Source organism: Tachyglossus aculeatus, unplaced genomic scaffold, assembly GCF_015852505.1.
Source record: "Tachyglossus aculeatus isolate mTacAcu1 unplaced genomic scaffold, mTacAcu1.pri scaffold_177_arrow_ctg1, whole genome shotgun sequence".
Taxonomy (NCBI): domain Eukaryota; kingdom Metazoa; phylum Chordata; class Mammalia; order Monotremata; family Tachyglossidae; genus Tachyglossus; species Tachyglossus aculeatus.
The window spans coordinates 298,296-319,354 of NW_024044898.1; the positions used below are offsets into that span (position 1 = coordinate 298,296).

Below are 21,059 nucleotides of genomic sequence, written 5' to 3' on the forward strand. Positions count from 1 at the left end.
GAAGGCGATGGCGGCGGCGCTGGCGGCGGCCGGGGAGGTGCAGCGGCTGCAGGCCCGGCTGGCCGAGCTGGAGCAACGCGTCTACGGCCCGGCCCAGCCCGCGGCCCCCAGGAAGGTCAGCTCCGGACCGCCCTCCTCCTCATTAGTAACAGCCCTCATCATCATCATCATCATCAGGGGATTTGGGCAGCCTTTACGAGGTGCCAAGCGCTGTTCCAAGCGCTGGGGGAGGATACAGGATCCCAGACTGAGCCCCTTCCTTCCTCTCCCCCTACTCCCCCTCTCCATCCCCCCCATCTTACGTCCTTCCCGTCCCCACAGCACCTGGATATATGTCTGTACATATTTATTACTCTATTTATTTTACTTGTACATATCTATTCTATTTATTTTCTTTTGTTAGTATGTTTGGTTTCGTTCTCCGTCTCCCCCTTTTAGATTGTGAGCCCGCTGTTGGGTAGGGACCGTCTCTCTGTGTTGCCAACTTGTACTTCCCAAGCGCTTAGTACATCATCATCAGCATTTATTACTCTATTTATTTATTTATTTTACTTGTACATATCTATTCTATTTATTTTATTTTGTTAATGTGTTTGGTTTTGTTCTCTGTCTCCCCCTTTTAGACTGTGAGCCCACTGTTGGGTAGGGACTGTCTCTATATGTTGCCAATTTGTACTTCCCAAGCGCTTAGTACAGTGCTCTGCACATAGCGCTCAATAAATACGATTGATGATGATGATGATGATGATGATCATCAGTCGTATTTATTGAGCGCTTACTGTGTGCAGAGCACTGTACTAAGCGCTTGGGAAGTACAAGTTGGCAACATACAGAGACAGTCCCTACCCAACGGTGGGCTCGCAGTCAGTGCTGTGCACACAGTAAGCGCTCAATAAATACGATTGAATGATTGATTAATCAGGTTGGCCCAAGTGGGGCTCACCGTCTTCACCCCCATTTTAATAAGCATCATAATAGTAATAATGATGATGAAGGTATTTGTGAAGCGCTTCATCCCCATTTTAATAGTCATCATAATAGTAATAATTCTCCATTTTAACAATCATCATAATAGTAATAATTCTCCATTTTAATAATCATCATAATAGTAATAACTCTCCATTTTAATAATCATCATAATAGTAATAATTCTCAGGGACCAGGGATGTGGGGAGTCTCAACAAACCCCGCAGTGGCATTTCACGATTTACCGATTTAGAGAAGCAGCGCGGCTCAGTCGAAAGAGCCCGAGCTTTGGAGTCAGAGGTCATGGGTTCGAATCCCGGCTCTGCCACTTGTTAGCAGTGTGACTTTGGGCAAGTCACTTCACTTCTCTGGGCCTTTCATTCATTCATTCAGTCAGTCGTATTTACTGAGCGCTTACTGTGTGCAGAGCACTGTACTGGGCTTATGGGAAGTACAAGTTGGCAACATATAGAGACGGTCCCTACCCAACAGTGGGCTCACAGTCTAGAACGGGGAGTCTAGAAGGGGCCTCAGTTCCCTCGTCTGGAAAATGGGGATTAAGTCTGTGAGCCCCACATGGGACAACTTGATTACCTTGTATCTACCCCAGCGCTTAGAACAGTGCTTTGCACCTAGTGAATGCTTAATAAATGCCATCATTATTATTATTATTATTTGTGAAGCGCTTACTAGGTGCCAAGCACTGGTCAAAGCGCTGGTGAAGATACAAGGTCAGCAGGTTGTCCCACGTGGTGCTCCCGGTCTTCCATACAGGGTCATCAGGTTGGCCCAAGTGGGGATCACAGTCTTCATCCCTATTTTAATAATAATAGTGATGATGATGACGGTATTTGTGAAACGCTTATTAGGTGCCAAGCACAGTTCCAAGCTGGGGGAGATACGGCGTCATCAGTTTGGCCCAAGTGGGGATCACAGTCTTCATCCCTATTTCAATAATCACCATAATAGTGATAATGATGACAAGGGTATTTGTGAAGCCCTTACTAGGTGCCAAGCACTGTTCCAAGCACTGGGGTTGATACAGGGGCATCAGGTTGGCCCAAGTGGGGCTCACAGTCTTCATCCTTATTCTGATAGTAATAATAACGTTGATGGTATTTGTTAAGCACTTACTATGTGCCAAGCACTGTTCTAAGCACTGGGGTAGATACAGGGTAATCAAGTTGTCCCACAGGGGCTCAAAGTATTAATCCCATTTTATTAATAATAACAACAACAATAATAATAGTAATAATAATATTGAGGATGGTCTTTAAGTGTTTACTATGTGCCAAGCACTGTTCTGTGTGCCAAGCACAGTCTTCATCCCCATTTGACAGATGGGGGAACTGAGGCCCAGAAAAATAATAGTAATGATGGTATTTGCTAAGCACTTACTACGTGCCAAGCACTGTTTTAAGCGCTGAAGGTAGATACAAGGTCAGCAGCTTGTCCCACGGGGGGTTCACAGTCTTCACCCTCATTTTACAGATGAGGGAACTGAGGCCCAGAGATTAGGGATGTTAATAGTAATGATGGTATTTGTTATCAATCAATCAATCAATCAGTCGTATTTATTGAGTGCTTACTATGTGCAGAGCACTGTACTAAGCGCTTGGGAAGTACAAATTGGCAACACATAGAGACAGTCCCTACGCAACAGTGGGCTCACAGTCTAAAAGGGGGAGACAGAGAACAAAACCAAACATACCAACACAATAAAATAAATAGGATAGATATGTACAAGTAAAATAAATAAATAAATAAATAAATAAATAGAGTAATAAATATGTACAACCATATATACATATATACAGGTGCTGTGGGGAAGGGAAGGAGGTAAGATGGGGGGGATGGAGAGGGGGACGGGGGGGATGGAGAGGGGGACGAGGGGGAGAGGAAGGAAGGGGCTCAGTCTGGGAAGGCCTCCTGGAGGAGGGGAGCTCTCAGCAGGGCCTTGAAGGGAGGAAGAGAGCTAGCTTGGCGGATGGGCAGAGGGAGGGCATTCCAGGCCCGGGGGATAACGTGGGCCGGGGGTCGATGGCGGGGCAGGCGAGAGCGAGGTACAGTGAGGAGATTAGCGGCGGAGGAGCGGAGGGTGCGGGCTGGGCAGTAGAAGGAGAGAAGGGAGGTGAGGTAGGAGGGGGCGAGGTGATGGAGAGCCTTGAAGCCGAGGGTGAGGAGTTTCTGCCTGATGCGCAGATTGATTGGTAGCCATTGGAGGTTTTTGAGGAGGGGAGTAATATGCCCAGAGCGTTTCTGGACAAAGATAATCCGGGCAGCAGCATGAGGTATGGATTGAAGTGGAGAGAGACACGAGACACTATGTGCCAAGCACTGTTCTAAGCACAAGGTCAGCAGGTTGTCCCATGTAGGTGCTCACAGTCTTAATCCTCATTTTACAGAGGAGGGAACTGAGCCACAGAGAATAATGATGATGATAATGATGGAATTAAGCGTTTACTATGTGCCAAACACTGTTCTACACACTGGGGGAGATACAAGATTATCAGGTTGTCCCACATGGGGCTTATAGTCTTCATCCCCATTTTAATAATAATGTCCCACGGGGGGCTCACAGTCTTCATCCTCATTTTACAGATGAGGGAACTGAGGCACAGAGAATAATGATAATAATAATAATGATGGTATTTGTGAAGCGCTTACTATGTGCCAAGCACTCTTCTAAGTGCTGGGGGAGATACCAGATCATCAGGCTCTCCCAAGTGGGGCTCACAGTGTTCATCCCCATTTTAATAATAATAATAATAAGGATGATGGCATTTGTTAAGCGCGTACTATGTGCCAGGCACTGTACTAAGCTCTGCTGTAGATACAAGCTAATCAATTCAGACACAGTCTGTGACCCACGCGGGGCTCACGACCTTAACCCCCATTTTACAGTGAAGGAACTGAGGCACAGAGAAGTGAAGTGACTTGCCCAGGGCCACCCAGCAGACAGGTGGCAGAGCTGTGATTAGAACCCAGGTCATGCCTCCTGGGCCCGGGCTGTATCCCCCAGACCACTCTGCTTCTCATCCCGGGCTTAGTACAGTGCCTGGCACATAGTAGGTGCTTAACAAATGCCATAATTGTTATTATTATTCCATAAGGGTTATTATTATTGTCAGAGCTCAAAGAGTTCAGACCCCAGCCTGCAAATGCCCTTCGGAGCTAACAGACCCCACCCAGAGATGGGGGATGGGAGGGGAGCAGGGCCTTGCTGTTCCCCCAGCCCCATTTCCCCACAGCCTATGGAGCACGCCCGAAGCTGGGAGGAGCAGTAGTAATAGTTCCTCCTAAGCGCTTACTGCATGCAGAGTGCTGTACTAAAGCGCTGGGAAAGCAGACACAGGTGAGAATGAGCCGTGGTCCCTATTCCCGGGAGGGAAGGTCCTGGCAGCCAGCAAGCCCCCTTGCCTGCACCCCCCACTCCGCTGCTCTTCTCTCCAGGTGTCAGATGGTGTGGTCAAGCTGCAGGTGGCTCTGGGGAACATCGCCAGCAAGCGGGAGAGGGTGAAGATTTTGTTCAAGAAGAGTAAGTTCCCAAGGAGCCTCTGCTGGAGGGGCGGGTGACCTGCCGACCCTCAGGGAGGGGACCAGCCAAATGCCGGCTCTCATCTCTCTCCCCTTTCCCCGGATGCCCCCGTCGTCCCGTCCCAAGCCCAAAGCTGACCCTTCCCCCCTTCTCCCCACGTGGCTTTTTTCCACCCAGTCCAAGACCTAGTCAAGTATCTGGACCCCCAATACATGGACCGCCTCATCATGCCTGACGCCTCTAAGTTGCAGTTCATCCTGGCAGGTACAGAGGGCCGAGCTGGCTGGGGAGTGGGGTGGGGGGCGAGGGGAGGGGAGGGAGGGGGCCAGCGGAGGGTCAGCCTGGGGCACCACCTCAGAAGCTGGGGGAGGGCCTAGGCTCATGGGGAGCGAGCCCAAAGGGACAGGGAATTTCAGCCACAGAACTGCACCCCGGGGGGATCGATGGACCCCGAGATTTCCTTCCTTCCCCCCAGGTGCGGTTAGCGGTCCTCCCTGTCCTTGCAGCTCCACCCCAGGATGGTCATTCGTTCATTCAGTCGTATTTATCGAGTGCTTACTGTGAGCAGAGCACTGTACTAAGTGCTTGGGAGAGGGCAATACAGCAATAAAGGGACACATTCCCTGCCCACAGCCAGCTTCTGATCTAGAGGAGGCGGGGAATCGTAGGTGGTCCGCCCCACCTCTGTGCTGACCCTCATGCAGGGGGAGAAACAGAGGCGGGATGACGGGGAGGAGGAACCAGGGTCCCTACCCCTCAGGGCCGCACAACTTGGGACTGGCAAAGTCAAAGCAGCCCAGTGCCGTCTCAAGCTGGGGGAGTTTTCACCCCAGAACGCTTCCTGGAGGAGGTGGTTTTTCCAGAGAGTTCCTCACAGCCTTGAGCGGCCTCAGGCATCTGCGGAAGGGAATCGACGGAGGGGCCAGCTGGGCAGGCTGAGAAGGGTATCGGCTCCTGGGGGAGAAGCGACGGCCTGTCAGGAGGGAGGGCCCCGGGTGGGGGGACGTTAATGGCTCGGCTGCTGTGGTTCAGCCGTCCCCTTCATCTTCTTGCCTTGGTTGCAGAGGAGCCATTTATCCTGTCCCAGATGGCCCTGCTGCAGCAGGTGGAAGCCCTGGTGCCCCTTCTGGACAGCCCGCACGTGAAAGGTAACACCCGGCCCCTTGCCCCCCCCACCATTCTCACCACCTGGGTCCTGCCTGTCCTGTGCTGCCCCCGAGTCTTTTGTTCATTTCTTCACTCGTACTGATTGAGCACTGACTGTGTGTGGAGCACTTCCGAATGCTTAGTACAGTGTTCTGCATTCATTCATTCATTCAGTCGTATTTATTGAGCGCTTCCTGTGTGTGAGCACTGTACTAAACACTTGGGAAGTCCAAGTTGGCAGCATATAAAGACGGTCCCTACCCAACAACGGGCTCACAGTGTAGAAGGGGGAGACAAACAGCAAAACAAAACAAGTAGACAGGTGTCAATACCATCAGAATAAATAGAATTATAGCTGCATACACATCATTAATAAAATAAACAGAATAGTAGATATGTACAAGTAAAATAAATAGAGCAATAAATCTGTACAAACATATACAGGTGCTGTGGGGAGGGGAAGGAGGTAGGGCGGGGGCGTGGGGAGGAGGAGAGGAAAAAGGGGGCTCAGTCATCAATCAGTGGTATTGAGTAGTAATAATAATGACATTTATTAAGTGCTTACTATGTGCAAAACACTGTTCTAAGCGCTGGGGAGGTTACAAGGAGATCAGGTTGTCCCACGGGGGGCTCACAGTCTTAATCCCCATTTGACAGATGAGGGAACTGAGGCTCAGAGAAGTTAAGTGACTTGCCCCAAGTCACACAGCTGACAGTTGGCAGACCTGGAATTCGAACCCATGACCCCTGACTCCAAAGCCCATGCTGTTTCCCCTGAGCCATGCTACTTCCCACGTGGCTTCTCCAGGACCTTTTCTATTAGGTCCTGGAGGTTAGAGGCTTTTATTGTTATTATTATTGGTATTTGCTAAGCATTTACTATGTGCTAGGCAATGTACTAAGCACTAGGGTAGATATAAGCAAATCAGGTTGGACACAGTCCCTGTCCCACATGAGGCTCACACTCTTAATCCCCATTTTCCAGATAAGGGAACTGAGGCACAGAGAAGTAAGAAGACTTGCCCAATGTCACACAGCAGACAAGCGGGGGAGGCAGGATTAGAACCCAGGTCCTTTTGACTCCCAGGCCTGGGCTCTAGCCACTGGGCCACGCTGGTCCGACTGCACCAGATGCCGGCCATCACTAGGAGTTCGGTAATGGACGTGCCAATTGCAGGCAGAGAAAGAGTGGGAAAAGGAAAAAAAGCGATGGTATTTGTTAAGCATTTACTATGTGCCAAGCACTGGTAGATACAGGGTAATCAGGTTGTTCCTTGTGGGGCTCACAGTCTTAATCCCCATTTTACAGATGAAGGAACTGAGGCACAGAAAAATTTAGTGATTTGCCCAAGGTCACACAGCAAACTGTAAGCGTTCAATAAACACGATTGAATGAATGAATGAGTGAATGGACTAAGCACTTGGAAAGTACAGGTTGGAAATAGTGGAGTAAGCTGGCATTCTTCACTTGGGAAGGAGACCGAATTTCACACCCTCACGGCTCCTTCCACTCTTTCATTCATTCATTCATTCCATTGTATTTATTGAGTGCTTACTGTGTGCAGAGCACTGTACTAAGTGCTTGAAAAGTACAGTTGGGCAATAGATAGAAACAGTCCCTACCCAACAATGGGCTCACAGGGTAGCAGGGGGGGAAACAGACCTCAAAACGAAACGAGTAGACAGGCATCGATAGAATCAAAATAGATAAATAGAATTATAGATATGGACACATCATTAATAAAATAAAGAGAATAATAAATATGGACAAATATAGTACCTATATAGTATAGCAACTCCCAGTTATGGGGCAAGAGGCCTTAGCAGGCAGGTGAATCCCAGCTCTGTCAGGTAATAATAAAGACGGTATTTGTTAAGCGCTGGGGTAGACACAAGGTCATCAGGTTGTCCCACGTGGGGCTCACAGTCTTCATCCCCATTTTACAGCTGAGGGAACTGAGGTCCAGTGAAGTGACCCGCCCAGGGTCACACAGCAGACAAGTGGCGGAGCTGGGATTAGAACCCATGTTCTCTGACTCCCAAGCCCGGGCTCTTTCCACTGAGTTTCAGACAATGAGGAAGACTCCTCCGCTCCAGGCCGGCCCTGCTCCTCCAATTGCCCTACAATCGTAATAACTGTGTTCTTTGTTCGGAAGCAGTGTGACATAGTGGATAGAGCACAGGCCTGGGCGCCAGAAGGTTGTGGGTTCTAATCCCGGCTCCGCCACTTCTCTGGGGCTCAGCTTTCTTCTCTCTAAAATGGGCATTGAGACTGCGAGCCACTTGTGGGACAGGAACTGTGTCCAACCTGTTTTGCGTGTATCCACCCCAGTGCTTAATACAGTGTCTGGCACACAGTAAGCAATTGACAAATACCAGTATTATAATGATGATGATGGTGATGATTATGTCCTCACTGTGTGCCAAGCAAATCAGTGCTTAGAACAGTGCGTTGCACATAGTAAGCGCTTAATAAATGCCATTAAAAAAACAAAACAAAAAAAACAAACATACTGAGCGCCGGGGCAGGTGTAAGAGAATCAGGTCATACAGTCCCTGTCTCACATGGGCCTCAGTCTAAAAGGGAGGGAGAACCAGTGTAGACTTTCCATTTTACAGAGGAGAAAACTGAGGTACAGAGAAGTTAAGTGACTTGCCCAAGGCCACACAGCTGGCAAGTGATAGAGCTGGGATTAGAAGTAAAGTATGAAGTGCTCAGTCTGTGCCAAAGCACTGTATTAAGCACTGGGCTGGACCCAGTCCCTGTCCCCCATGGGGCTCCCAGTCTAAGTAGGAGGGAGGAGGATTTAGTCCCCATTTTACAGATGAGGAACCTGAGACCTAGATAAGTGAAGTGACTTCCCCCCCGTCACACAGCAGACATGTGGCAGAGCCAGAATTTGAACCCAGGCCCTCCGACTCACAGACCTGCACTCTTCCCACGAGGCCACACCGCTTCTGGATTGTCCTTTTCTGTAGATGCCCCTTTGCCCCCCAGCCAGGATGGCTGGGAACCCTGCGTGGGCACTGAGATTTCTTTCCAGCCCCCATCCCGAGCGCCCTGGGTTTAAGCTGTCCATCTCTGGGCCTCGGGGTTTCCATATTGGAGCTGGACAGGCCCTCCTCGGGGCGTCCTCCTGTCCCTGCCCCTCTCTCCAGGCTGAATGGGATTCCCTGTGGCCTCTGCCTCCAACCTCCATGACATCCTTCACTCTCCCCAGCCATCAGGAAGTTCTTTCTGATGACTGTCCACCATCCTCCTACTCAGGGATTGCTCTGGCTTCCAAGGACCATTCATTCATTCAGTCGTATTTATTGAGCGCTTACTGTGTGCAGAGCACTGTACTAAGAGCTTGGAAAATACAGTTTGGCAGCAGAGACTGTCCCTACCCAACAGCTGGCTCACAGTCTAGAAGAGGGACGAGGGGTAGGGGGCCATCTGGCTCCCTGCCCCCTGTAGAGATGGTTTCTGGACGGGGAAGGGTTTCATGGGACCCGGGGGGTGGGGGAACTACTCCAGGGGGCCCAGTGATGAATGTAGAGGGCCAAAGCCATTCAAGTGGCCAAAGCCATCCAAGTGGTCTAGTGAATAGAGCATGGGCCTGGGAGTCTAATTCCGACTGCCGCTTGTCTGCTGGGAGACCTCGGGCAAGTCATTTCTCTCCTCTGGTCCTGTTATCCTCAGAGGAGCTCTCCTCCCTCCTCCCAAGTGCTACTCCGGCCACCTGTGCTTCTGACCCCATTCCCCCTCATCTCATGAAATCTCTCGCTCCATCCCTTCTCCCCTCCTTAACTTCCATCTTCAACCGCTCACTCTCCACTGGTTCCTTCCCCTCTGCCTTCAAACATGCCCATGTCTCTCCCATCCTAAAAAAACCCTCTCTTGACCCCACCTCACCTTCTAGTTATCGCCCCATATCCCTCGTACCATTCCTTTCCAAACTCCTTGAACGAGTTGTCTACACACGCTGCCTAGAATTCCTCAACAACAACTCTCTCCTCGATCCCCTCCAGTCTGGCTTCCGTCCCCTACATTCCACAGAAACTGCCCTCTCAAAGGTTACCAATGACCTCCTGCTTGCCAAATCCAACGGCTCATACTCTGTCCTAATCCTCCTCGACCTCTCTGCTGCCTTCAACACTGTGGACCACCCCCTTCTCCTCAACACGCTACCTGACCTTGGCTTCACAGACTCCGTCCTCTCCTGGTTCTCCTCTTATCTCTCTGGTCGTTCTTTCTCAGTCTCTTTTGCAGGGTCCTCCTCCCCCTCCCATCCCCTTACTGTGGGGGTTCCCCAAGGTTCAGTGCTTGGTCCCCTTCTGTTCTCGATCTACACGCACTCCCTTGGTGACCTCATTCGCTCCCACGGCTTCAACTATCATCTCTACGCTGATGACACCCAGATCTACATCTCTGCCCCTGCTCTCTCCCCCTCTCTCCAGGCTTGCATCTCCTCCTGCCTTCAGGACATCTCCATCTGGATGTCTGCCCGCCACCTAAAACTCAGCATGTCCAAGACTGAACTCCTTGTCTTCCCTCCCAAACCCTGTCCTCTCCCTGACTTTCCCATCTCTGTTAACGGCACTACCATCCTTCCCGTCTCACAAGCCCGCAACCTTGGTGTCATCCTCGACTCCGCTCTCTCATTCACCCCTCACATCCAAGCCGTCACCAAAACCTGCCGGTTTCAGCTCCACAACATTGCCAAGATCCGCCCTTTCCTCTCCATCCATACCGCTACCCTGCTCATTCAAGTTCTCATCCTATCCCGTCTGGACTACTGCATCAGCCTTCTCTCTTATCTCCCATCCTCGTGTCTCTCCCCACTTCAATCCATACTTCATGCTGCTGCCCGGATTATCTTTGTCCAGAAACGCTCTGGGCATATTACTCCCCTTCTCAAAAATCTCCAGTGGCTACCAATCAATCTGCGCATCAGGCAGAAACTCCTCACCCTGGGCTTCAAGGCTCTCCATCACCTCGCCTCCTCCTACCTCAACTCCCTTCTCTCCTTCTACTGCCCACCCCGCACCCTCTGCTTCTCTGCTGCTAATCTCCTCACCGTACCTCGTTCTCACCTGTCCCGCCATCGACCCCTGGCCCACGTCATCCCCCGGGCCTGGAATGCCCTCCCTCTGCCCATCCGCCAAGCTAGCTCTCTTCCTCCCTTCAAGGCCCTATTGAGAGCTCACCTCCTCCAGGAGGCCTTCCCAGACTGAGCCCCTTCCTTCCTCTCCCCCTCGTCCCCCTCTCCATCCCCACATCTTACCTCCTTCCCTTCCCCACAGCACCTGTATATATGTATATATGTTTGTACATATTTATTACTCTATTTTACTTGTACATATCTATTCTATTTATTTTATTTTGTTAGTATGTTTGGTTTTGTTCTCTGTCTCCCTCTTTTAGACTGTGAGCCCACTGTTGGGTAGGGACTGTCTCTATGTGTTGCCAACTTGTACTTCCCAAGCGCTTAGTACAGTGCTCTGCACACAGTAAACGCTCAATAAATACGATTGATGATGATGAAGATGATCTCATCTGGGGAATGGGGATTAAAACTGTGAGCCCCATGTGGGATGGGTTCATTGTCCAACCTGATTTGCTTGTATTCCCCACGCTGCTGTGGTGCTTAGTACAGTGCCTGGCACGTAGTAAGTGCTTAACAGATACTATTATTTTTATTATTATCATTTATTCATTCATTCATTCCATAGTATTTATTGAGCACTTACTGTGTGCAGAGCACTGTACTAAGCACTTGGAAAGTACAATTTGGCAACAGACAGAAACAATCCCTACCCAACAACAGGCTCACAGTCTAGAAAAGGGGAGGCAGACAACAAAACAAGTAGAGAGAAGCAGCGTGGCTTAGTGGAAAGAGCCCGGGCTTGGGAGTCAGAAGTCATGGGTTCTAATCCTGGCTCCGCCACTCGACAGCTGTGTGACCTTGGGCAAGTAGTTTCATTTTTCTGGGCCTCAGTGACCTCATCTGGAAAATGGGGATGAAGATGGTGATCCCCACCCTGATCACCTTGTATCTATCCCAGTGCTTTGAGCAGTGCTCGGCATGTAGTAAGTGCTTAACAAATACTATCATTATTATTATTATTAATGTTACTAATAAGTCCCAGCCCTCAATTCCCCAGCCTCCGGGCTGGACCTGGGCTCCCCCGTTCATCCCAGGACTCCTCTCGGGATTGAGGACTGTCTTCCCCCTCGCCAGGGCGTGGGCCCCTTGATCTCAGCCGTGGGTGGGTCCGGTCACCTGCAGGGGAGCCAGGCTGCATTCCCCGAGGTGGACACATGAGTAGCCCCCACCATTGCCGCCATCGGCCTAAATCCAGTCTGGATAGCCATCTTGTTCTCTTGCGGAGACGTCATCTCTGCAGCGTCTGGTGGGCGGCCGCTGCTGGCTGAAGTCCCCGCCTCGCCACCTTCAGCCGCTCGGGGTCTCGGGTGATCAATCTGGTGGCCGTCGGGATTCGGGGGGCCAGTCTGTATTGGAGGCCCAGGACCAGGGCAGAACGGAGAGGAGCTACCCCCCTGAGCTGGTCCCCATGTGGGCCCCCCAGTTGATGCAGACTCTGCGCACCGCCCCCCGCCTTCCCTCCCAGCTCAGCCGGGCCCCCGGATGACCGCCATTTCCCACCTCAGGATGACCCAAGCCTCCCTGGTCCCAGAGGCAGGGTGCCAGCGTGCCCCCCACCCAGACTCCCAGAAGCCCCGGCTCCAGCCTGCTCTGTTGCGGCCGGGCGATCGATAGGGCCGGTGGTCTGTTTTGTGTGGACACTCAATACCCTAATCCCGCCGAAGCCTTAATAGACTATCGAGCAGCCGGGGACCCCAGGGGCTGAGCCGCCCGCCACCTGTGTCTTTGCAGTGGTTCCGGAACATTCCGAGCGACTGCAGGCCCTGGCGCAGATCCACATCCAGCAGCAGGTAGGGGCCGGGCCGGTGCCATGGGGGCTGGGAGGGTGTCCCCGCCAGCCCGCAGGCCCCCACCCAGGGTGGTCCCGGTGAGACCAGCATCGGCCAGTGGCCGGGGATGGGGATCGGAGGCCAAGGCTGGGGCACAGTCGCCCCTCTCTGGGCTGTGACCGGCCCCCACGCCCCCCTGCAGGACCAGTGTGAGGAAGTCACAGAAGCTTCCAAGCAGCTCCTGGAGGAGTACAACAAGATGGTATCCTGTGCAAGCAGGGTGGGTGGAAGGAGGCAGAGGGGTGCTTGGGAGTGTGTGTGTGGCGGGGGGGGGGCGGGGGGTGAGAGGTGGGAGGTGGTGGGGGGTTACTTTGGGACCCCGTGCCCTGCTCGGACCAGGTGGATCCTCCCACCCGTTTTCCACGTCGGCGGGCTGAGGCTGCCTCACCCGTCCGGTCAGCATCCGTGACGGTGGGGCTTGCCCCGCCTCTGGATCCTTTTCCCTTAACTGGGTGGGCCCAGACCGTGCTTCTGTCCAAGCAGTTCGTGCAATGGGATGAGCTGTTGACCCAGATGGAGGCCGCGAAGCAAGCCAAGCCAGTGGTAGAGTGAAAGCGGCCACTGCCCCGCCCAGCCCGAGGCCCCCCCCCCCCCTTATTTAATATCGAAGCTGTGCCACCTCCTCAGATACCACCCCTCTTCCCCCTTGGGGCCCTTCTCCAGCCTCCGGCAACCACCAGTGGAGGGGAGAGCGTGCTGAACTTGCTTCCCGCTTGTGTGGCAGAGCCGGGCCCTTGTGATAATTTTCCATAAGTAGGAGGCTGCAGCTTGGGATCCCAGAGCGTCCTGGCCCATGACAGCGGTGGTCCTGGGGGGCGGGGGTGCTGCTCCCCACCGAGGGGGCGGCGTCTGAGCCCCGGATCCACCGTCACCCCCGTGACCTGGAACAATAAATGGCTTGTGCAGGAGGTGTGCCTGGTGTGATGTCTTGGGGTGGGATGGTGGGGTCGGGAGCACTTGGTGTCTGACTTAAGGTCATGGGTTCTAATCCCAGCTCCGCCACTTGTCAGCTGTGCGATTTAGGGCAAGTCACAACTTCTCTGAGCCTCAGTTACCTTATCTGTAAAATGGGGATGAAGACTGTGAGCCCCACGTGGGACAACCTGATTACTTTGTATCGCCCCCAGCACTTAGAACAGTGCTTTGTACCTACTAAGCGCTTAACAAATGCCATTATTATGATCATTATTATTATTATGGGGATGGGGTTTAGGGAAATTCTCGCTCTTTCCCCTTGACTGGCCGACCTTGGGGTGAGATGGGGCTTGGGAGGGAGTCCGGATTTTTCTTTCCACTTTACTCCTTCATACCAGGGGCTTGGAGGAGCAGGACCTCGGTCTGACCCACCCTTTCACTGGGTTTCCCAATCCAGCCCTCCCCGCCTCCCTCCTCCTCAGCCCTACGCAGCAAGTGTTTTCCATTTCAGGTATGGCAGAGACTGGGCTGTGAGCAGGAGTATATTCACTTAATTTATTTGTGCCTCAGTCACCTCATCTGTAAAATGGGGATTAACACTGTGAGCCCCACGTGGGACAACCTGATTACCTTGTATCTACCTCAGTGCCTAGAACAGTGCTTGGCACCTACTAAGCGCTTAACAAATACCATCATCAATCAATCGTATTTATTGAGCGCTAACTGTGTGTAGAGCACTGTACTAAGTGCTTGGGAAGTACAAGTCGGCAACACATAGAGACAGTACTTACCCAACAGCATCGTTAGAGAAGCATCATGGCTCAGTGGAAGGAGCACGGGTTTGGAAGTCAGAGGTCGTGGATTCTAATTCTGACTCCGCCACTTGTCATCTGTGTGACTTTGGGCAAGTCAGTTCACTTCTCTGTGCCTCAGTTACCTCATCTGTAAAATGGGGATTAAGACTGTGAGCCCCTCCCCCCCTCACCGTGGGACAACCTGATCATCTTGTAACCTCCCCAGTGCGTAGAACAGTGCTTGGTACATAGTAAGTGCTTAACAAATACCATTATTATCATTAATTATTATTCTCTGCCCCAGTTACCGCCCCTGTAAAATGGGGATTGACTGTGAGCCCCCCGTGGGACAACCTGATCACCTTGTAACCTCCCCAGCGCTCAGAACAGTGCTTTGCACATAGTAAGCGCTTAACAAATACCAACATTATTATTATTTGTGCCTCAGTTACCTCATCTGTAAAATGGGGATTAAGACTGTGAGCCCCCTCTGGGGCAACCTGATCACCTTGTAACCTCCCAGCGCTTAGAACAGTGCTTGGCACATAAGTGCTTAACAAATACCATTATTATCATTTATTATTATTCTCTTCCTCAGTTACCGCCCCTGTAAAATGGGGATTGAGACTGTGAGCCCCCCGTGGGGGACAACCTGATCACCTTGTAACCTCCTCAGCGCTTAGAACAGTGCTTGGCACATAGCACTTAACAAGTACCAACATTATTATTATCGTTCTTTCCTCAGCGTTTAGAACACTGCTGGGCACATAGTAAGCGCTTAATAAACACCATCATTATTAGTAGTAGTCTTTAGACTGAGAGCCCACTGTTGGGTAGGGACCGTCTCTATATGTTGCCAACTTGTACTTCCCAAGCGCTTGGTCCAGTGCTCTGCACACGGTAAGCGCTCAATAAATACGATTGAATGAATGATTGATAGTAGTAGTACGTGAGGCAGGGCCCCGCCCCTCCGGGTTGGGAGGAAGGCGGGGAGGGTCGCGTGGGGCGGCCCCGCCCATTGGCCGGGAAGGGTCACGTGGGGCGTCCCCGTCCAACGGTCGGATGGCGTCACGTGACCCTAGGGCCGGGCCCCGCCCCTCCGGCTCGGGTCACGTGGGACCCCGAGGACAGCCGTCCTTGTCCCCGCCCGGCCGCGCGCACGCGCGCGTCCCCTGCCATGCGCGCGCGCCCCCGAGCGGGCGCCAGGCCTCGCCGAGGGGCCCCCATGGAGAACTACCGCAAGGCCGCGACGGTGGAGAAGCCGTGGCCGCCGGCCTTCCCGGGCCTGCCGCCGGGCACCATCGAGATGAGGGTGAAGGACGGCAGCAAGATCCGCAACCTGATGGGCTATGCCCTCGGCAGGCTGGAGGCCGAGGCGGCGCGGGCCGTGCTGTTCAGCGGCAGCGGCAAGGCCGTCAGCAAGACGGTCACCTGCGTGGAGATCGTGAAGCGCCGCGTGCGGGGCCTCCACCAGCTCACCCGCCTGCTCTTCCGCCAGACCGAGGAGGCCTGGGAGCCCCTGCTGCCCGACAAAGGGCTGGACCGCCTCACCGTCCGCAGGAGCGTGCCCGCCATCGTCGTCCTGCTCAGCAAGGACCCCCTCGACGCCCGCCAGGACGGCTACCAGGCCCCCGGCTGCCAGCCCGGGCTCGGCCCGCCCGCCCCGGGACCCAGGAAGCAGGGCGCCGGCCGGGGGAAGAAGCCCCCGCAGCCCCGGGCCCAGCCCGGACCCTGAGCACGGACCCTTCCCACCTCCCCACCCCCCACGGCCCGGCGGGCACCGGGGAGAGGCCCCTCTGCCAGCCGCGGAAACTGCAGGCCTCACTGCCCTGCCCCCTGATCCGGGCACGGAGCTCACCCCCGAGGCCCTGGACCTGAGACACTTGGAGTTTCCCAGCCAGCCGCGGCTCACTGCTGTGCCCCCTGATCTGCTGGGGACGTACCCGACCCCCCCCCCCCCCCCCCGGCCTGGGACACCTGGAGAGCCCCTGCCAGCCGCAGAAAGTGCAGGCCTTACTGCTGTGCCCCTTGATCCGGCGGGGGGGGGGCGGTCACCCCGGACCAGAGACGCCTGGAGATCCCCTGCCAGCCGCAGAAAGTGCGGGCTACAGTGCCGTGCCCCTTGATCCGGGCAGGAGGGTCACCCCGGCCCTGAGGCGGTTGGAGAGTCCCTGCCAACCATAAAAGCAGCGTGGCTCACTGAGCCGGGCAGGGAGGTCACCCCCAAGGCCCTGGACCTGAGACACTTGGAGTTCCCCTGCCAGCTGTGGGGAATGCCCCTCGGTCTGCCGGGGAGGCACCCGGAGCTTCCTGACCTGAGACAGTTGGAGAGCCAATGCCAGCAGCAGAGAGTGCGGGGTTCACTGCTGTGCTTCTTGATCTGGGCAGGGGGGTGGTCACCCCGGACCTGAGCCAGTTGGAAAGCCCCTGCCAGCCGCTAAAAGCGTAGGCCTCACTGCTGTGCCCCTTGATCCGGGCCGGGGGGCCACCCCCGGGCCCCTGGACCTGAGACACCCGGAGATCCCCTGCCAGCAGCCGAGAATGCAGGGCCCGCTGAAGGGGCTGCTTGACCGTGGAGGAAGGAAGGGATTCTGGGAGTGGGAAGACCCTCCGTGGAGAGGGGACACCGCTGCCGTCTTCGGTCCACGTGCCTACCCCCGGTGAGACCTGCTCTTTGGGGTGTGAAGACAAGCAGGGGGAAGCCATGCCCATGGACCCTCAGTTTGCCTACCTGTGAAGTGAGTGGCTGAGCCCATGGGGCATCTGAGGCCCGAGGTCACCTAAGGAATAAAAAGCAGTAGATCTCCACAACAGTTTGTCATGTGGCTCTTCACTCCCGGTCCCTTTCCCCCAACTTGCGCCTCTGCCTGTCCGGAAGGATCCGACCAAAGCTCGGGCTCTGGATGGCAGGGAGGAGCTGCCCGAACCGGGCTGGGGCGGGGGAATCTACTTCGTCGTCCTCCCCTCTGGGCTGTCCAGCTAACCGAACCTCGGCCTCTGGCTTGTCCCCTGGCAGTGGCTGTCGTGTTCTGGTTTTCAGCGTGACCTCTGTCAATTTGTGCAGCTGTAGAAGGGGAGCTGAAGCCCAGGGATGCTGCTGCCTCTGAGAGGAGTTGGGATAGTATTATTATTAATTATTATTATTAACAACAATAATAAACGAATTATATATTATTATTAGAGGTGGAGAAGGCTCCGTTCTGGCCTCCCTACTCTCCTCAATCTACACCTACACCCTTGGGTTTCCCGTGACTTCTACTACTACCTTTCTGCCCATGGCTCCCAAATAAAAATAACAATAATAAATAATGGTATTTGTTAAGTGCTTACTACGGGCTGAGCAGTGGGGCAGATACAAGTTCAGCTTGGACACAGTCCCCGTCCCACAGGGGGCTCACGCTCTTATCCCCATTGTGCAGACGAGGTAACCGAAGCAAAGAAGCAGCGTGGCTCAGTGGAAAGAGCACGGGCTTTGGAGCCGGAGGTCACGATTCAAATCCTGACTCCGCCACTTGTTAGCTGTGTGACACTGGGCAAGTCACTTAACTTCTCTGGGTCTCAGTTCCCTCATCTGTAAAATGGGGATTAAGACTGTGAGCCCCCCGTGGGACAACCTCATCACCTTGTAACCTCCCCAGCACTTAGAACAGTGATTTGCACATAGTAAGCGCTTAATAAATTCTATCATTATTATTATTAAAGCTAAGTGAATTGGCTCACCCAAGGTCACACCGCAGGCATGTGGCGGAGCTGAGATTAGAACCCAGGCCTGGGATCTGTCCGCTAAGCCACGCTGCTTCTCATTACAGTTGAATGGCACACTGGTTGTGGGTGACTGTGGACAGCAGGGTAGATAAGCCAGTCCTGGTGCCATTCAGCCCGGGGCCCGGCTGCTCCCTCCCTCCCCTGAGCTCTGGGCACCTGATTACTCTGGCACTGCCCAGTGCTGTATAGAGTCGGTCAGGAAACCTGGCCAGCAGGGCCCTGCCATGAGTGGTGTTGAGGGTAGGGGATGGTGCGCTAGGGCTATTCACCGAACCTCGCTGCCCAGATGGCAGTGACAGAGACAGTGGGCAGGGGCTGCTCTGACACCGTAAGTGTCCCCTGATTGCGGGCATCCCCCAAGGCTCCGTTCTGGCCCCGCTAGCCCCTTCACTCTACACCTACACCCTTAGGGTGGCCTGTGACTTCTACTACCTTTCTGCCGATGGTTCCCAAATAGTAATAATAACTGGTATTTGTTAAGTGCTTACCAAGTGCCGGGCACTATACTAACCGCCGGGGTGGATACAAGAAAATCGGGTTGGACACAGTACCTGTCCCACAAGGGGCTCACAGTCTCAAGCCCCATTTTACAGAAGAGGTGACAGGCCCAGAGAAGTAAAGTGACTTGGCCAAGGTCACACACCAGGTAAGTGGCACAGCTGGGATTAGAACCCATGACCTTCTGACTCTCAGGCCTGAGCTCTATCCACTATACCATGCTGCTTCTCTATGTACGTATCTGTAATTATTTATATTAAGGTCTGTTTCCTCCTCTAGACTGTAAGTTTGTTGTGGACAGGAAATGTGTCTGTTATAATAAATTTATTCATTTATTCATTTATTCATTCAATCGTATTTATTGAGCGCTTACTGTGTGCAGAGCACTGTACTAAGCGCTTGGGAAGTACAAGTTGGCAACATATAGAGACGGTCCCTACCCAACAGTGGGCTCACAGTCTAGAGCGGGGAGACAGAGAACAAAACAAATTAACAAAATAAAATAAGTAGAATAAATATGTACAAGTAAGCGCTTGAATGCTTACTGTGTGCAGAGTACTGTACTAAGCACTTGGAAAGTACAATTCGGCAACATTAGAGGCAGTCCCTACCTGACAATGGGCTCACAGTCTAGAAGAGGGAGACAGACAACAAAACAAAACAAATAGGTGTAAATACCATCAGAATAAATAAAATAATAATGATGAGACTTGTTAAGCGCTTACTATGTGCCAAGCACTGTTTTAAGCAGCACTCAGTACAGGGTTCATTCATTCATTCATTCAATCGTATTTGAGTGCTTACTGTGTGCAGAGCACTGTACTAAGCGCTTGGGAAGTACAAGTGCTCAATAAATATGATTGAGTAAATATATAAGGAAATTTACTTAGTACACAGTAAATGTTCAATAAATTCCATTGATGAGAAGCAGCATGGCTCGGTGGAAAGAGCACAGGCTTGGGAGTCAGGTCATTGGTTCTAATCCTGACTCTGTCAGCTGTGTGACTTTGGGCAAGTCACTTAACTTCTCTGTGCCTGTTACCTCATCTGGAAAATGGGGATTAAGACTATGAGCCCCATGGGGGACAACCTGATTACCTTGTATCCCCCCCAGTGCTTAGAACAGTGCTTGGCACATAGTAAGCACTTAAATGCTATCATTATTATCATTATTATCTGGAATGAGGAGAGCAGATAGTAAGATGGGGGAAGCCTTGAGGTCATAGTAAGGAGCTTTTCCTTGATGTGGAGAGACTTGGGTGATCAGTGGAAATATTTGAGGAGTGTGGAGGGAAAGTTACAGATTGAATCCATCTGTTAAGGTAACATTCTTCTCGACTTATTCATTCATTCATTCAATCATATTTATTGAGTGCTTACTGTGTGCAGGGCACTGTACTAAGCGCTTGGAAAGTAAGTATTCGAATACTGCCTTAATTACTGCATCAGCCTCCTCGCTGACCTCCCTGTCCCCTGCCTCTCTCCTCCCCAGTCCATGCTTCAACTCTGCTGCCTGGATCATTTTTCTAAAGAAAGTTCTGTCCCCTGCCTCTCTCCTCTCCAGTCCATGCTTCAACTCTACTGCCTGGATCATTTTTCTAAAGAAAGTTCTGTCCCCTGCCTCTCTCCTCTCCAGTCCATGCTTCAACTCTACTCCCTGGATCATTTTTCTAAAGAAAGTTCTGTCCCCTGCCTCTCTCCTCTCCAGTCCATTCTTCAACTCTGCTGCCTGGATCATTTTTCTAAAGAAAGTTCTGTCCATATCTCCCCACCCCTCCGAAAGCTCCAGGGGTTGCCCATCCACCTCTGCATCAAGATGGCTTAAATCACTTATGTACACGTGTACTTCTGTACCAATCTTTATAAATTATAAACTATTTCTATTCCTGTCTGTCTCCCTCTCTAGACTGTAAGCTTTGTTACGGGCAGAGAATCTACCTGTTAATGCTATAGTATTTTACTCTCCGAAACACTCTGCACATAGGACTCAATAAATACTATTGATGGATTGATTAAAGAGTGGCCCAGTGGAAAGAGCCTGGGCTTTGGAGTCAGAGGTCATAGGTTCAAATCCCGGCTCCATCAATTGTCAGCTGTGTGACTTTGGGCAAGTCAGTTCACTTCTCTGTGCCTCAGTTACCTCATCTGTAAAATGGGGATGAAGACTGAGCCCTCAGTGGGACAACCTGATCACCTTGTAACCTCCCCAGCGCTTAGAATAGTGCTTTGCACGTAGTAAGCTCTTAATAAAATGCAATTATTATTATTATTATTATTTTATTATTATAGACACTCAGCCACCTCTCTCCTGCCTACCTTATCTCTCTGATTTCCTACTTCAGCCCAACCTGCACATTTGACTCCTCTAAAGCCAACCTACTTTCCCAACCTACTCTCTACCTTGATTCCATCTATCCCACCCCACCCCAGTTCCCTCTGATCTGGAACTTTCATC

General features: G+C 52.4%; 2 protein-coding genes across 3 annotated transcripts; both read left to right on the forward strand.

Annotated features, from left to right (window-relative positions):
- DCTN3 (dynactin subunit 3) lies at positions 1 to 13,540 on the forward strand. Of its 2 annotated transcripts, none has more exons than XM_038742779.1 (7): positions 1 to 115; positions 4,420 to 4,504; positions 4,682 to 4,768; positions 5,569 to 5,652; positions 12,535 to 12,593; positions 12,775 to 12,834; positions 13,089 to 13,540. In XM_038742779.1, exons 1-7 carry the CDS (start codon positions 8 to 10, stop codon positions 13,182 to 13,184), a joined length of 579 nt encoding a protein of 192 aa, XP_038598707.1. In that variant the 5' UTR covers positions 1 to 7; the 3' UTR covers positions 13,185 to 13,540. The 2 variants fall into 2 exon arrangements, with proteins under 2 accessions (XP_038598707.1, XP_038598708.1); XM_038742780.1 differs by having other exon boundaries at positions 13,095 to 13,540.
- A 1,963-nt stretch (positions 13,541 to 15,503) lies between these two features.
- RPP25L (ribonuclease P/MRP subunit p25 like) lies at positions 15,504 to 17,152 on the forward strand. The gene has a single exon (XM_038742763.1). It carries the CDS (start codon positions 15,519 to 15,521, stop codon positions 16,074 to 16,076), a length of 558 nt encoding a protein of 185 aa, XP_038598691.1. The 5' UTR covers positions 15,504 to 15,518; the 3' UTR covers positions 16,077 to 17,152.
- The last annotated feature ends 3,907 nt before the right edge of the window (positions 17,153 to 21,059 follow it).

Excerpts from the sequence above, each read along its gene's own strand:
- DCTN3 (XM_038742779.1), top strand. The coding sequence starts at position 8 with ATGGCGGCGGCGCTGGCGGCGGCCGGGGAGGTGCAGCGGCTGCAGGCC. Across the intron at positions 116-4,419 it reads AGCCCGCGGCCCCCAGGAAG|GTGTCAGATGGTGTGGTCAA; the intron begins GTCAGCTCCGGA and ends TCTTCTCTCCAG. Across the intron at positions 5,653-12,534 it reads GGACAGCCCGCACGTGAAAG|TGGTTCCGGAACATTCCGAG; the intron begins GTAACACCCGGC and ends GTGTCTTTGCAG.
- RPP25L (XM_038742763.1), top strand. The coding sequence starts at position 15,519 with ATGCGCGCGCGCCCCCGAGCGGGCGCCAGGCCTCGCCGAGGGGCCCCC.